Genomic DNA, 17,500 nt, shown 5'->3' with positions numbered 1-17,500 from the left:
TTTCATAAACATCTTTCTGTGTTTCGTATAAACGACGTGGCCAAAGGTGATGGATATTAAGCGGTTCGAAACGTTGGATTGTAGCTGTGCTAGATCAATCTTAGCATTATTACTTTGTATTAAACTATTGATCGTGACCTGTCGTATTACAGTTTCACTATAATTTGAACGTAACTAAGCTTCATATTTGAAAGACTTTAAAACCGCCTGGAACCAGGTTGAAGATGATAAGGTAAAACTCACTCATCCAAAAGTACTAAATTGGCATTGACGTACGATGCTCGAACGGGGGCTTACGTACTGTGGAGCCGTGCCTGCATTTGTGGTTATAATCCTTCACCTTCCGTCAATGGCCAGCCACCGGTTCAGTTCCGTTTGCTGTTGTTGTTGCGGTGGCCAAGAAGATTGTGGCAGCACATGGCCGTGGATGGGTAGAGTTTACTTTTGCACGGAGATTTAATATGAAGTCTAACAGACATTTTTGACAGGTTTGCACAGGAAGGGTGGCCAGGGTTTGCGCAACCCAAAAAATAAAAAGAAAGAGAGAAAAAGGTTAAACCATAAATAATATTGAAAGCCAAAAGGTGGCACCGGTACGGTTTCGAAGTACCGTAATCACGTGATGTGTGTGCCTGTGAGTGTGGGTGAGTGTAATCAGACATGAGAAAGGTGCAAAAATGGGGCGGAAGTAGCCAAAGCAAACAAACAAAAAAAAAATGATGAAGAAAAAAGCCGGAATGTGTCATCATCGAAATTTTATCATTCGATCTATCGAGAACCCCTGCGCTGTGAAGCTGGTGTGTAAGGTCAGGAGCGAAAGAGTTCGAAGGCTTTAAGCGCCTTCAGTGTGACAGGTTTTACGGGCTGTGTGCATTTCCTTCTTTTTTGCGCACCCCTTCACCAGAAAGACAGCGAGGGAGAATTGTAAGCGAGCGCAAACAGCAGCACCTCGCCATGTGACAGGTTCTGACGAGCATCAGTGGCACACCAGCAGAAGACTTCTTGGCCTGGTCGCCTTGCCCTGGCCTGGGGATTGTTGGAAACAGGATTATATAGGTTTTCCTTGGCTAGATCTTCCTTTCGCTCCAAGGAGTAATGCAATAAAATGGTTTCTGCCTCTGCAGCCCTGGCGTCACCGATGTTGTGACCTGGTGCCACTGCTTCCAAGGTATTTCCAGCACCCGTTCGTTTCATATTCGGGATAAGGAATGGCGCCAAAACCTGCGCTCCCCCTCTCTCTCGCTCTCTGGTTGTTCTTCTGTTTGTTCTCTCGAAGCACCGGGCGCTACTGGCCATAAGCACCTTGTGCCCTATCGCGGAAGTGTGAAAAGCGCTTATCACCTTTTCTTTTATGTACAGTTTCCCTTCGATCTTTGCCACCCCGCACACGTGGCCGGTGTGGCATACTTTGTTTGGAAATTTCGGACCAAAGTCGCTCGCTACTCTGGCAGCTAGCTGGTAGGCTCCGAAAATTCCAGCGGACCATGATGGAGTGTAAAACTTTCTTCCGGAAGTGACATCGTGGGAATCTCTCGGAGTTGTGGTCCCAAATGAGCTGAGCGTTTTGGGCGGTGCAAACCTGTGTGTCTCATTAGGGCAGCATTCAATTCAGAGGAGAGAGAGAGAGAGAGAGAAATACACACAGCTAGTGTTGCTGAAGAGGGTAATGCTGTTTCTGCAGCACATTGAGTGTAGTGAAATGGTTTGTTTAGGGCTGTTTAGGGACATGATATACATTATAGGATGGTTGGTATTTTAGCCGGGTGGTAGTTAGGTAATAACGTGTGTAATCACTGTACAGCCTATGCTCGGAGCGATCCATCTCCGGTGTTTACTGTACACGCCATGATACAGTGGATTACGATGATTCGGCCATTGTTTAACATGAAAAAGGTACATGGCACGTAGTCTGTGAAACCGTGTACCTCGTGTTTTTTGGGTTTCCTGTTCAATCAAACACCTTAATGACGACCCTAACCTTGGCCACCTTCCTTATCTTATCACCACCGGCAGCAGTGACGCATTAGACGCAACGGGCAAGAGAATTGGTTTTGCCGACCAAATTACCAGGGGCCTCCTCATTCAGCACTCCATCATCATCATCATCATCCACCGTGAGAGCAGGCAGGTTTGCCGAATTCCCCTGGCTTTACAGTTCTTTAGAGAACACCGACCGGAAGCATCAACTCGTTGGCACATTTTCTTTTCGTTATTTTGCCCCAACTGATGAGCCAACGGTTGATGAAAGTCTAGTGGACCGGTTCGTCGGTGGAAAACACCTCGATCGATTAAGACTAAAAATCGCTTCCTGTTGGTGAATGGTGGCCTTGCTGGATCCGTGTGTCCGTCCATACTGGTGAACACACAACACAACGCTACGAGTAGCTTGATTTGCATACGATGTATCGATCTGAAGAGCACGAAAACGTGAAGCAGCATCTCAAATACACGGACTGGAGAACCATGAATTTTTAATTAAGATCTTTTGACCCACTCCAAACAACCTTTTTTGGGCCACTGACAGCAACTGCACAGACCGTCTGGGTGCGTGTTTGTTCGAAAAGAGAAACGAGAAGCCGAAGAATTGGATTAGTGGCAAAGATTTCGATCTTCGATCAGAGGCGAATGCTATCGGAGATTCAGAGCCAGAGCAGAGTGCAGGCAGACAGGCAGGCAGGCAGGCAGGCAGCCAGGGAGTGTGTTCGTGCGAGCGAGCGCAACATTCCATTCCCCGGGAAGGAATGTTTAGCAAAGAATTTAACTTTATTGATTATTTTAAGTCTGCTTTACTATCAACCGCCTTATTTTCCTTCCTGCACAGCTGGTATCATGCTTTCCATCCCTTCCGGGATTTGATGTGTATGTTTGTGCTGTTCAATTCTTTCGCATTGTTCACTACGGAAACTTTCGCATGCCTAGCGTTCCGTTCCATGTACTGATAATCGATAGTTAGTATCCGGATCAGCTGCTGATAATTTTACATTGTTCCGCTGGAATGCAGATGGACGCTAATCGTTCGCGAAATTGTGCAGATGAGACAACTCGGAGATGAGAGCCTTTTCTCTTGTCCCCTCCGCCCCGATTGTCCTGACGAATGGCTTCAACAAGGAGCCCCGGGAGTCCCCGCTGAGCTGTGGTGGTGGTGGCGGTTGTTTGTTACGAAAATTAAGATTAACTTGTGCTGGCGCTCTGTTACCCCGGGATGGCTGGAAAGGTTAGCCTCTCGGAGAAGCCAACGCCCCACAGACCTGGCGATTTCGGCGAAAAACTCTCGAACAGTTACCGAACACGAACACGCGTAGGACGTTGGGTTCTAATAGTCAGCCGTCAGCGGCTTGAAATTCGATTCAAGCTACCAGCGACCAGCGAGCATTGCTATTTACTTGTAGGTAGGAATGGTTTTGCTACCGAATTACCGAAAGTCCAGCTCTTGGTCTGTGTGCTCTGGTGTGCTGCGAGCTTGGCTTCAATGCTGATCGCCGGCCCTGCTGATCATCAGGTTTATGGGCGTGCGCCCGCTCTCCACCCCAGGAGTGTTTACAGAAGTTGTTCAAGGTTGAAAAATCCGATGATGGAATTAGTTTCGGAATTCTGTGTTTTTTGGATGCTGTTGCATAACCTAATCCTGAGCAACCAGACAGGCAGGCAGGGCCAGTGGTGCTGAGGTCGCGCTGAGGGATTTATGGACTAATCCTCTCCCCCACGCCCACTCCGAAGGGACTCGAATTCATGGCGGAAAAGAAGAAAAGAAGTCCAACGTAATTGAAGTCAATTCGCTTGTCAAAGTACATTATCAAAATGCGGTGTTTGGAAGCCAGGAATTCACTAGAACAACGATCCTGATGTCGATGGGCTTTGCCGTGGCAATAGAGGGGAGTTTTAATGTTGTCGTTGTGCATAACATGGCTCCTACCACAGAAGAAAGAAAGGCAATTCTGGTAAAACCTTTCTGCGAAATCGTTTCGATGAGGAAATGGATGGTGGCGTGTAGTGTAAATAAAGATAAAAGTACCGAACGCGAATACATAAAACCAACATGTGGCCGCAGCAGCAGCAGCAGCATCACGCTCCGCTCCGCTAACGGGCCATCATTCCGTCCGGCACCTCACCAAACCACGAGCGAACCGCAAAATCGAAGCGTAAACTATGCGGTGATCTGCGGAGCGACTCGGAGCTCGGAGTCATCATCGGCATCATCATGGCCAGTTGGTGGTTGCACGAGTGTTTCACCTCGTCGGCGGTGGCGGCGCTGGATTGGTTTTTGGGTTTTGCGGTGTGAAACTCCGCGTCGAGCGTCCTCGCGTGTACAACACGCGTTGTTGTGTGGCCGGTGAACAAACGCCGTTCTGAGCAAATGAACGGTCCGTGAGCAAATATTCTCTATTAAACTTACACAACCTCTCACCCCCTCTTCCCATGGATTGGTTGAGGTTGGGAGCTCAGCACAGCTCGGACTCAAACTTTCTTCCGTTGAGTTGTTTTTTGCCGCCCGCCGTGTGTCCCCCTTTTAGCGAGATCGACTTCCTACGAGCTCTGGCGACCGCCAATCCTATTTTGGAGACCTGTTTCATGTGTGTTTTGTGATGGGATGTGGGACTTTTAAAATGCTGGCTGGCTTGGTCACTTCATCATGACATCATCGGTGTTCAGGGTGTCGTCTAGAGGGAAGTTGGAACTGTTTTTAATTGATAGTAGAGCAAATAGCAAATAGCCGGAGGTACATGTTTTTTTTCTAGTAATTATTTGGTCTGGCCAGTTGTAAAATGTTAAATTAAAATGTATTTTTGGATGCTTTAATGTTGTTTGACTTTTTTCTGGGAATAGTGTATTAACAAACTCAAAGTATGAAAACTGAAAAAACATCATCCTACGCTAATCGAAACACAAAAGAGAAAATATAAAATAATCTTGACGGCTTTAAGGAAGAATATAGTAAGGATATGTATTTGTTATGAATATTCAAACGTTTTAGGATCAAAAAGCTGCTATATACGTGCTGATGAAGGCCAGCTTAGACATATGCTCGAAGGCTGTTTGAGTTTCCTAATCAATTCATTTCCAGTGCCGACGTCTTCTAATAAGAAAAACATCTTTTTAAAAATACTATTTGCTATTTCCAATACCTTAGGTATGCATTACGTAGGTAAAGGATCATTTTTCCATATGATATCTTCAAAATAATCAAATCTTCATTTCCGATGTCTTGACTTTAAACTATAACCAGAAGCATGATCAGAAACTATTATCATATTATAGACAGCACCAGTACAGTGACATTCACCCATTGCAATTAGTGTCATCCTATCTGTGCACTTAAAGAAAGTACTATCGAATATCACTTCCTTGTATCGTTTACGTCTTCTAAATCATCGAGATTGAACGCTTCGTTTTACGAAATGTATGTTCCTACCGCTGTACATCAAACCATGACTGTGGATTGCACTAATATAACCAATAATTGTTTTCCAACGACGTCACGCCACGTTTGCATTTTATGGCACGCCACTGATGGTGCTTACTGAAAGTAGCCCCAGGGAAGGGACGGTGGGCAACAAGCCAGCCGGATTGTGTAAGTGCAGTTGCCGTCTTTATTAAATTTCTCGTTCTGCATTCCTTCCGGCTCATATCGATGATGCCGAGAGAAGAAGGTTACCAGAAGTTCAAGACCACATGGTACGGTGTTACGGCTATATGCAGGAGAATTCCGATAAACCGAGAAGAGCAGATCTGCATACCTAGTTTTGAGAATGTTGCAAATAAGTTCCAAAGACCAGTGTAATGGGTTTTTTCTATTGTGTGGTGCTCATAGGCTGGAAGTGGAATTCTGTCGTATTATTTGCTTGATGACGTCGAGACAGCCATCACCAACTGCTCAACTTCTGGTACGCACACCTTCCAGATAGAGTGATTATCGTTAGTCCACTGGCGGTGACAGTGGCAACCATCTGTTGGACAGTGTTCAGTGAGTTGCTTTCCCCAAGCAAATTCACCATCGTCGTAAACGTGTACGTCGAATGCAAATTGTGTAGGAATTGAACCGTTTTGGAAGTGGCGCAACACGTGTTTGGAATGTTACATGCAGCGAGCTTACCATTATCATCATCCAGTAGGCAACAGCATCAGACAAACGGCTACAGAGCGGTGCACAGCGATATGCCTTCGGTGACGAAAAAGGTGTTCTAACGAGTGTTTAATACGTGAGGGGCCGTCCTCTTAATTATGCGAGACCTACCGAAAAGTACAGCGCACGTGGTGAAGAAGAAATCGTCCGAGATCGTCCGCCTCTCCGGTGACCGTCGCCATCCGTCGACGGGCGGTAGAAGTGGCCGAATACCGGAGGAGGTGGAAGAGGAGAAGGTGACCCAACAGCAACAACAACCGGTCACCACACCACCGGCACTGTTCGTGTCGTCCAACACCATACCAGGGCACCAGTATGGTCACGGTGATAGTGTAAGATTGTCAAAGACCTTCAAAGATGTGGCAACGAGCGGCAGTAGCAGCAGAAGGAAACATGATGATGTTGGCCACTACCAACCATCGACCAGCGCAGGTACACGAGAACCACGTGACACCATCGGGCTGCGTGGTACCGGCTCACCATCACTGCTCAGCACGGCTTCGGAGGATGAAGAAATTTTGGAGTTCATCTCCAACGAGATCAACGTCAGCGATGAGCAGACGGCCAGTTCCGGTTCCTCCTCCTCCGAGTCGTCGTCGTCCGACTCGTCGAGTTCGGAATCCTTTAGCTCAGGCGAAGAGGACGGAGCGTTTGATGATGAAATGGTGACGAGCACGGAGCTGCAGGGTAAAGGCCAGATCGCCACCACTGGCTCCACTGCACGTATTAGCTCGTGCGAACCAGATGATATGACCCCCGGCGGTGGTGGTGGTGGCGGCGGCGGCGGCGGCGACGTCTCTATCAATCAGAGCAAAATCGCTTTCAGTAACGCACCTGCGCCCTTTACAGCTCCCGTGGGAGCGGCCGAAATGATGAAGATTGGTAACCCGGACGAAGAACGCAGCCGAATCCCTCGCTTTAAAAAGGGTCCAACGACGACGACGACGGCGACGATCGGTCAAGGTAAGGTCTCGATGCTACAGCGTCAGGTTCGTATGGAAATGTTTGTTGGCGCCAGTTGTGCGCTTGAAGTGATTCGAAAGACGCCCAAGAATTTGGAGTAACTACGTTGTAGAACGACCAAGGATAATCGAACACAATACCGTAGCACAGAACTTGCGCAATGTGCTAAGAATTTCCTTCCATGCAGGTTGCAAGAAATGGGATGAAAATTATTATCAACAGACAGCAGACGCAGGCCCGTGTGTTTTCTCCATTCAAACCACGGTTGGGGGTGGTGGGAGTTCATTATGGCCGGGAGCAGTGCCGGCGAACTGGCGCGACCGACCATGTGACGCAACGATGCCATTCCGGGATTGAAGGGGATTGCGTGCTCGTCGGCGCGTGTGTTCCATCGAACGCGTGGATCGACCATCCGAAGCGAACCGAACCGAACAGCACTCTCTCAGCGAGGGCGACGGTCGGGCGCTAAATCCCAAAAGAAAACCTCGATAAACTATTTGCCGTCTTTCAGGGACGGCGCGCAGATCGAAAGGGCGCAACCTGGTGGGGACTAGGCGCCTTTTCGGCCGGAACACGACGGTGTTGGCTGGGATTGCGTCGCAGGTGATACCATAATTACCATCATCTCGCCTGGCCCGGCCTCCCTGGGAAATTACATCCGCTAAGCTGGACCAACAAGTAGGTGCCGTAAATTGTAGCCAGCTTCTTCTTGTTGAGCCAGAGCGCTAGAGGCTGAGCCTGAGAGATGGCTTGTACTGGCTTAGGGAGAAAGATGATGTTACAGTGAGACAGAGAGAGAGAGAGAGAGAGAGAGAGAGAGAGAGAGAGAGAGAGAGAGAGAGAGAGAGAGAGAGAGAGAGTAGAGGAGAGCACGATGGCTAAGGCCTAATGAGAAACTTTTGCCAAGGGGATAACATATTTTTGGAATATATAACTCCATTGGCTTTTGTTTGGTCTGTTTTGGTGTGTCAACTCGTTTAAAATTTGTTTCCTTATTGTTTTGCTCAAAGTATAGCACAATGCATCTCTGAGGCATCTTACGGAGGGCTGGAATATTAATTGTTTTCAATTTGTAAAGGCAAAAACTTGAAGCTTTAACAGCTTATCTTTAATTTGTAGACTTACTTTTAATACAACCTCGACTTCATCGACTGAATGGCCTTTCGATAATGTTTGACTGCAAGTGTTATTCTGAGAAAAGCCTCTACCGCTATACTCACGCACTCTGGCAACTCAGCTTTGCTAGCTTGCTAGTAAAGGAGCTGCGAAACTTTAAACATCCCAGATGCTACGTTATTGACATGGTAATAATCCGCTTATTCTTCTTTAACGAAGAGTTATAACCCTCTTCTTGGTATGCTGGCTGGCAGGAAGGTTTGGCGGAATTTATGCAGCACGCTTATTCCTATCACACATACAAGCACACATACACTTGGAGGCAATTTTTTTTCTTTCGGTCCCCGGGTCCACTCCATGTTGCTTCTTTGGTAAGTCCCGTGCCCCGTGCCCGTGCAACCCAAGATTAAATGGGCCAGCATTTATCATTCCAGCATTTTTCCAGCGGTTTCACTATTTATGTTAGCCTAGTTCAAGCAGCCTAGCCTCTGCGGCCAGCAGATGAAAGCGCTGAACGCAAACGTCATGCCGAGAGATTAGTCATCGGTTAGCGAGCAAAGCGAGTGCGCTGGCTGCCGGGATGGCTCAGGATTGATTCATAGTTTGCGATGGAGTGAAAAGAAGCGAGAAAAGATTTTTCTTCCTTTTGCTTGAGAGTTGAGGGATGGTTCCGCGTGCGTGCCGGATCGTTGTCTGTTCTTTGCGGAAAGCAAAAATTGTGAGCTGATGGTTGTGTTGCGTTCGACACGGTGCAAACCATTGCGTCGGCGGTGGTGGGTGGAGATTTTGTTGGAATGTACGGCACACAACGTCAGCTCGGTCGTCTTAATGCGTCGTACTAGCAGTAGTAGCAGTGAATGACCGAAATCTCTCACTGACACTGTAATTAAAGGAAATGGATAAAGATTTACTACTATCCATCATCCACTTGAACTTCACACCTCGTTGTGGCGCACACAAATGACCACGGAATCAGAGCGCAACTAGTCATATTTACAGTTCGTAAAAGTTGATGAGTCTGCCTTGTTTCTTCCTGTTCTAATCGTGATTTATGAGTGCTCGTTTTAGCATACGGATTATGGAATGTTCGTATGGTTACTAATAATAGCTACTTATAGTTAGCTAAGCACAAGACACTACTTGAATAGGAAGTCGATGACTTTTGGACCAGCCATTTCAAGAGCATGTGTAGAATTGGGTATTATTTTAAAGTTAAGAGAGAAGATCGTTACAGAAGGTATGGCCTGGTGAATGCGGTGCGCCACAGATGGTTTTCTACTTGAACTGTTGTAATTTTGATTTAGTTATGTGTTGGAATGTTGTTTAGCAGAAAGACGCGGTACACGAGTTATTTTTTTTTGTCTTAAGATTTCATAATTTCGTCTAGATGATTATAGAAATCCGCCTTGTGAGCTTCGGTTTGACAATTAAGTTTTTGATAAGTTTAGAATTAGGACGACCTAAAATTGAGCTTGTGGTTTATCTGTTTTTATTTGTTCTCGCAACGCGATGAACGCTTTCCATGAATTATTATTCAATGCCAGCATGAAATCTTTTGAAAAACTGGTGGAAATGGGTTGAAACAAGAGAATTATCTCCGATGAATTTTCATTCCTTTAGTGAATCGGGTTAACACATTTGAAAATTTGTTGTTTGCTTAGTGTTTTATTTGATTTTGATCCAAAGTAGTTAATCTACCACGAGTCTTGCTGGTATTCTTTAGGTGGTTTGGACTGTACTCGTGGATTGTAGAGCTGAATAAGTACGTCAGCAAGTTAATATTAGACCAGATTAGTTGCCTCAGTATATTTCACAATAATGCTAATTCGCATGACACTTGTCTGTGACAGAAGCTTTCATCACTACATTATCATCCAGCTTAACATTCTCAACAACATTTGCCTTAAGCCAAAGAGGTTAATTTGTGTATTAGCCATTTTAACTTCTTTGAACATCATTTGAACATCTTTGATTGTGCTATTAACATCCTGAGCTTTCAAAAAACTGAATGGAGTATTGTGTGATTTATAAAAAATCCTGATTATTAAATAGCGATTTGATACTGTGAATTCACATCATGATTTTCAGAGTAATAAACCATTACATTCCCAACCGAAGAGTATTGGCTCGAACTGGAACCACACATGCATACGTGTAGCTCAACCATCGATAAACCATTCGCTGGACGACCGTTAATCCGTTAAGTAGCGCTGATTGTAAAGGATAACGAAACACAAAGCTCAGCGGTCCGGAGCACATTACTGCGTACAGAACCTGAACGAGAAAAGGGAAAAGAGGAACAACTTCTGTCGCTCTTTGTCATAACGCTCGGATTATGTGTTCCGTGGAGTAGTTCTGGCTGGTAGTCAATGTCAATGCAGACCACCGGGTTTTCCCCGCCGCCGGTTTTCAAACAAACCACCGAGACCGAGATCGCTGGTGCAGCAGCATCCCATTCATTAGGCAGGGATGAATGCAGCGAAAAGGAAAACCAAAATCTGTTGCAGCTCCAGGATTCCCGGGGCCGGGAGGGATTTCGTTTTTGAAATTCATTCATCGGGAGTTCTCTTTGCTCGGAAAGCACAGCAGAACCGGCGGGACTTTTTTGCGGGCCGCAGGCAAGCAGGATTCGCCGGCATAGGGGCACTAATATTTCAAACCGGACATACCGCCGGCGTAATGCAATTAGTTCGGAAAAGGGGAAATGAAAAATGCCCGTCCGCTCCCGCTTATCCTTTTGCCGTGCCCGCTTGCCTACCATTCTTGGCCGGTTCTGCTTCTTGTTTGCAAATTTTTCACCCTTCATCGCCACACTCGCCGGCCTCCACCGTGTACTAGGTCCTGTATATAGGTCATTCCGGTAGCTTCAGTTCATGTCCGTTTTAATTTGTGTACCGTAGATACCTGACGGATATCCTGGCAAGAGTCAGGCTTTAGAGAGTGTCAACGAGCGCTGCGGTGGAGAGGGAGTGTGTTTGGTGTAACTGAACCCTAGAGCTCACAGTCTTTAATTAAGCTTATCTTCCGCAGATAACATTCTCTTCGGAGCTTCTCAGATATGGGTTCTGGCGTAATGTCCCAGAATTCGGACCACCAGCTATGCTCTGGTGGTGATAAATTCGTTCGCCATTTAATGGGAACGAGTTGCAACGCGGTAATGTCAGTGACAGCGATAAAATGGAATCCCCTTCTGTGAAATGGGATGGATGAGTGGCCCAGTGGATCAATAGTAAGGTGACACGTAAATCAGTCACGAAAAGAAAATGTCCCGTCCATCGCCATTGACATCGATTAGCCCCTACCAGACTGTAACATCGCGTAACACAGTCACAGCAAGATGGATGTCAGCGACATGTGTGCACGTTTCGTCATCTTTTCAGGAAATATGGCGGATGAATCGTTTGGTTCCGTTGGATTGCCTCACACTTTGAGGCCGGCAGCAGCAGCAGCAGCAGTGTTTTAGTTGATCGCTGTTTCTGATGGTCCCTTTTCGAATGCTTCGACGATGATCGGTCGGTTTTTCACAAACAAAACATTAAGGATTTGGTCAAATGTAGGTTACCTCAACTCCCGGCCGCGCTGGCCCAAATCCTAACCTGTCAGTATTCCGAATACGGCACTACACGAGCGTGCAGACCAATCCACGGGCCCGGCCGGCTCTCCATAATGCTCAAACAGCTATCGTTTGCAAACGTAAGGAAATCCTTTCGGTAAGCGGGGTGCCTTTTCAGCGGGATTATGGAACCGCTGTCAGATCGGTGTGTGTCTTCGACAGACCAGACCAGAGCCAGAGCAGTCCCGGACCGTACCGGCGAGCGCGCTTTGGTGTGGGGGAGTTTTTTTTTAACAACATATTTAGTACGTCCTTAGCTGATCGGTAGTGACAGAAGGATTGACCGTGCAGGGGAGAGCAGCGAGGGTGAGCTACGTCTCTTACATAAATTGTCTTCGCGTCCCGTCCAACGTGACAAGCAAAGTGGTAAGAGAAACGAAGCGTCGACCGTCCGTTCTCCCGTTGATTTGGCCACTTTGGGGACTTGCGAGCGTGTCAACAGGATTTGGTAAATCGAAGACAAACCGGATCTAACGCTGCTTTTTGCATTCGCAACCGGAGAAAGGCCAAATGTCGCATTGCTTGTCACGGGAGCATTTGGTAAGATCGTCAAATGCATCGCAAGGTTTGTCTTTGGTGGACCTGAAGACTGGCGGAAGGGATATTAGTCTCAAACTGTAATGAATGCGAAGCGTTGACATTCGCTGCTAGTACTGTTGCTGCCTAATCTTGCCATCGCTTCTGAAGACATGCGAACGCGAAACCGAACAGTAGCGTGGTCCGCTGATAAGCCGATTAACTCCGTCGATGCTTTGGTTCAAGTATTTCATGTTGAATCCATTTTATCCTCAGACAATTCGACCTGGCTAAGGCTGAACCTGTCACTGAACACTGAAACACTGACCTAACTCTCCGAGGTCCGAGGATTCAAGAATGGCTTCTACATTAGCCTAAAGGGCACATGGCAAACCTCTAAGTGGACAATCACCGAGGGCGAGATTTTATGGTTCACTTAGCGCGATTCTGGCGCGATTGCGGTCATAAACTTCTTCGACTTGCACATGCGTGTGTTTGTGTGTAAAAAATCTATTTTAGAATTTTTATGCTACACATATCGATGTCATTGCTTTTGAAATGATAAACTCTGCTACGTTGGCCTCTGGCTGGCGGCCCATCGTTCGTTCCTTCCCTTTGTTCGCTCGTAGAGTCGAGTCGAGAGTAATGAAGTTGGGAGTTTTATAGCCGTAGCTCATAATTCTATTTCTGTCCTGGTGTCAGTGGTGGCGACGACGACGGCCGCTACTGACGAAACGATAGGCAGAGTGCCAGTGGCCACGAACACAACATTTACATTACGTACTGTCTCGCACTGTGAACCCGAATCCATGGAGGCTTTTCTGCAATGATTCTGTAGAGATGTCTGTCTATCTCGTACGCGAACCACTCCACTACCGAAACGAACCAATTCATACGGGACCATCCTGGCAAAGGAATGGCATGATGTTCCCTATCAAACGGTCCGTGGCCAACAGAGAGAGAGAGAGAGAGAGAGAGAGAGAGAGAGAGAGAGAGAGAGCGAGGAATAAAGTTGTGCTCTGCGTGCATAATGTGTTTAAAGATTTTGAAATTTAATATAAACTCCCACTAGGAGTGTGCGTTTTCTTATGACTATTTAGTTGGGAAAGAATTCGTACGGCGCTCAATCCTTGGCCTTCCCTTGGGACACCTTAGGCGCGCAAAACAGCGGGTGTTGGAAAGTTTTTCAAGGATTTTGGATTCGCAAATTCGTTGGGTCGGCCACTGGTAGCAGCAGCATGGTGCGCCGGCACAAGTGGCCACGATGTGCCAGATGTTCTTCTAGTAGCCAGCATCAGTAGCAAGATTTAAAGTAGTGTGAACGCGTGTATGTGTGTATATGCCAAATACGAAGTTTATTGTTTGATTCTCTTTATGATGGAAAATGAATTTAGTTTAGTGTTGGGTCCGTAAGACGAAGTTTTAGTTCCGGGACAGGAGGTTGCTCGGTGGTGTTGCCGGAGCAGCTGTGCTTGACCCGGAATCGGGAAGATAGTAACTTAGGTTGAGGTTACGTGTGTTCTATAAATAGTTACCAAAAATGGGCACTATCGCGTGGAGAAAGATTGCTTCAAATGACCGTTTATATTCCCTTATTTTATATCGTTTCGTGTAAAGTACTTCTCATTAGATTTGCAAAGACTCGGCAAAGTGTTGAAAGAAGAAAATGTTACAACCTTTCTCTCTTTCTTGCGTGATATGCGTCCAGTTTGCAATTGCATTTTCTTCGCGGTGATGCATTTTGGCGCGTGACACGTGTGGCTGTTGGCTGCTGTAATGAATATAAATGAAAGCCAGTCTGTCGGCCCAGATCCGTTCGAATCCAAGAGAACACGACGACGATGGAATCTCAACATCGGGGCGTGCTGAAAGAATGAAATAATATTAACCGCCCAAATAGCCCTGGCTGGAGTGCACCGTCGTACCGAACCGCGTTGCTGCATGCAGAATGGTTGGCCAAACCAAACCGTTGGTGGCACAATATGCTGCTGCTGGTTGCTTGTTCTCGCTTTGGCCATAGTTCGGTCTCGTCGGCGTGTGAGATGAGTAATGGCATGATGCGCGTGGTACGCTGGATGGTTGATGTGTTTAAATGCAATTTTCGCGTTTTTCCTCACCTCGCAATGTGCTCCGTTTCGTTCGATGATGCATCGCGTGTTCGCTCCCGCATTGCATCGTTTACTGACACGATCTGTTCCGTCGTGTATGGGCTGTGTTTTGTTTGCTTTTGCATAGATCATGTTTATTATTTGATTGTTTTTTTATGGGAATGATAAATTTTGATGTAAATTCGAATGGAACCGAAATAAACAATTCGTTTGGTAATATGTAGTTTTTTTTAGGTGCTTTCATAAGTACGGTCCTGGTTTTTTTTAACTGAAAGTAAATACAGTTTTTAAAATAGTTCATATCCGCGTCATTAAACTCTTTCTTTAAAAATCTAATCGTTGAAAGTTTTGCCATATAAAACGTTTTTTTTACTTTAAACATACGGCTCGTCCGTCCTTATATATGTTAAAAAAAATAAAACGTTTTATAAATATAATAGAAATGACAGTATGTTAGGGCATGATCAGAACTATCTGTTGGAAGCATAAAAACCTCCCAACCTAGCTCTCTCAGTTTTTAAAGATTGCACTAAGATGTGTTCTGTTACAAAATCCCACAAAATTTAATGCATCTTTTTTTTATGAAAATTAGCTTTTGAGCCACATAAGTTGGCTATGCTATGATCATTGTCGCGAATTATTTAATGTAAGCAACCGAATTTTGATTATCATTGCTAAGCGCTGAAAAAAGCGGTTTCATGTAGTGCCCTGTTATGTGACGATCTACCTCGATCAACGCCTTTATTTCATCAAGATTTACTCCATTCGTACGAGTTAAACATTGCTCATCTGATTGCTTTGCTTTATCAATTTTGATTCAAATTAGTTCAATTAGTTTGTTAAATTCCTTCTTTTTCCTCTAAAAGAATAAATGAAGTTTTTTGATCATGCTCGCTTCTGAATTGAAAAATAAAAATGACGCCTCACAAACAATTATTATGGAAAACACACGCACTTATTTCCTAAAACAAGGTAAAAGTGTCTGCTAATGAATGCCAAAAACAATCATTTGTAACATTGGCAGAAGCTACTCAAAACAATGGTCTTTGCCATCTATATGGAAAACCCCGCAACTACTTTTGAAACAACCCAATATACAACACTTCTGCTGTCTGATTGTAAAACATAACGCTACCATTGTAGTGGATTATTAAAAAAAGTAGAAAAAGAATACTAGAATCCCGTTTGTTTACTATTTACTTTTGTGCGTTTTTTTGGTGAAAGGAAATGACGTGGAATGATTTTCAAAACAGATGCTACCGCGGTGCCTGCACCACCGAGATTGGGTTCCATGCCCTTAGTGCAGCATCATCATCGTTCCTAGCAACCAGCCAGCCAGCCAGCCAGCATGCTTTGGGCGTTACGCGGTCATAAACTAGTAGAACGTTTTTCATCTTTTCAACGCATGACCCATGATGCCGGAAGAGGAGGAAGGCGGTGGACAACCGAAATGAAACGCCCATATGTTTTGGTCGGATTCCACTGCCGGTCGGCGCGTGTGTGACCAACATCATGGTTTGTCGTGGTCGTTCCCTTTATCTCGTTCACCAACAAATCCCACCCGCCCATTCCCGGGGGTCAACACAATCAAGAACCGCGGCAACTTACCAACGCCGCGCGATCGACATCGTCACCTTGGACACGCGAACGAATTCACGAGAAATGTTGTGATGTTGCATCAACATTCTGTGGCGGTCTTTTTATAAATTTTTATAAACAAATAACGTGACGAGATCGAAACCTGGTCACACATTTCTCGCTCTCCTTCTTTTTCCATCTCTCAGCCGTGATCGCTCGCTTTAAACGCTCTTGCTCGACAGCCGAAAGCCAAGCGAATCCAGCTCCCGCGTATGCCTCCTGTGTGGTTGTGTTTTATAAATACCAAAGAAGAACCATCATCAATCATCTGCGTTCTGCGCGAGGGAGGGTGGAAGGTTGTGCAAAATGATTGAGAAAGAAAAGAAAAAAATCATCTGTCCGCCCAACACAATTTCCGGCCCGGCATTCGGCGCCCAGGCCCCTCCAGTGTTTTCCCGGGGTCCTTTCATCGTCATTCATTGTCTTTCTCTCTGACTCAGTTCGCTGGCATACACAAAAACACGACGCTGCCCCTAAAGTGGCTCCGAAACTGTTCATTAGTTCTGGGTCTCTGTGTGCTGCGAGCGGGTGATGAGCAAGTATCCGGCCAGCCCCCCCGTCAGCCAAGGGGGTACCCCCATTGATCCCAATCCGATCCGCGCTCGCTGTGTATTGTGTCGCGCCGCTCCTTTGACACGCGAGCTCTCGTGGCCACAATCTGTCCGCGCCGATGCTCGATGCGAACACACTCGCATCGAGCTCTCTCCCATTGACGTCATGTCGCGACCATAAAGTCGGGTGGTGTGTTGCACTTGGGTGGTGTGGTGTGGTCGATCGCTGTCGGTTGTTTGCATCGTCGTACAAATCATCTTGAGCGTGCGCGTGCGACATCGTCGCGCTCCCAGTTCGTGAGTGATGCTCGTCCCGGCAAGTCACACCGTGAATGGGTTGTGAGCGCGTGCGCGTCTTACTTTAAGCAGGCAGTCTGGTATGCGCGAATCCGATCGCTAAAACCTATCAGACCCCCAGGACAGATTAGCATATTCCGATCCATATTTCCAGTGGCCGGACGGACGCGACGCGACGACGGGCGTCAGTGAGATTGTGATGCGTGTGGTGCCGACGTGAGTTGTGTGGTTGAAGATCAGTATTTGGAGTCAAAGTCGTGAGTCACCGGTGAACGGTGTTTCGAAAGCTGTGTGGCTGGCTGTCTGTGGTGATAATTGCTCATCGGCACTTATCGCTGGTCGAAGCAATCGAAGCGCGTCACTCGCTAGCTGGCTTACTTTGATAAGCTGTTTGGTTGGCCTTGACAATCGCGCACAGGAGGCGTTGCTTTAGTTCAGTTTAGTTTTTGCATTAAGTTTGAAGTGAGTGAGAGGCTGATCCAAGCAGCGCTCTAGTGTTGTCGTGATTTCTGGTCCGAGGTATTCGCTGGTCCCCCCACAATCCGTCTACAATCCTGCGTTAAATATAAATGCTGTG

General features: G+C 46.4%; 1 protein-coding gene across 7 annotated transcripts in view; it reads left to right on the top strand.

Moving 5' to 3' along the window:
- Positions 1 to 17,500, top strand: part of LOC126578687 (liprin-beta-2) — a 31,699-nt gene that overhangs the window by 818 nt on the left and 13,381 nt on the right. For 5 of the 7 annotated variants that reach the window (XM_050241520.1, XM_050241515.1, XM_050241514.1 and 2 more), the window contains exon 1: positions 16,935 to 17,500. This exon is cut by the window's right edge and continues 1,112 nt beyond it. Coding sequence is in view for 1 of the 7 variants with exons in the window: in XM_050241516.1 (XP_050097473.1) it covers positions 6,220 to 7,084 (865 nt within the window). In the remaining 6 variants the exon portion in view is untranslated. Of the gene's footprint in view, positions 1 to 6,107; positions 7,085 to 16,927 lie in introns of those variants that run through there. The other 2 variants (XM_050241512.1, XM_050241516.1) reach the window with 2 other exon arrangements.

Source organism: Anopheles aquasalis, chromosome 3 (genome assembly GCF_943734665.1).
Source record: "Anopheles aquasalis chromosome 3, idAnoAquaMG_Q_19, whole genome shotgun sequence".
Taxonomy (NCBI): domain Eukaryota; kingdom Metazoa; phylum Arthropoda; class Insecta; order Diptera; family Culicidae; genus Anopheles; species Anopheles aquasalis.
Note: the sequence above shows the minus strand (reverse complement) of the source record. Positions and strands in the feature narration are given on the sequence as shown.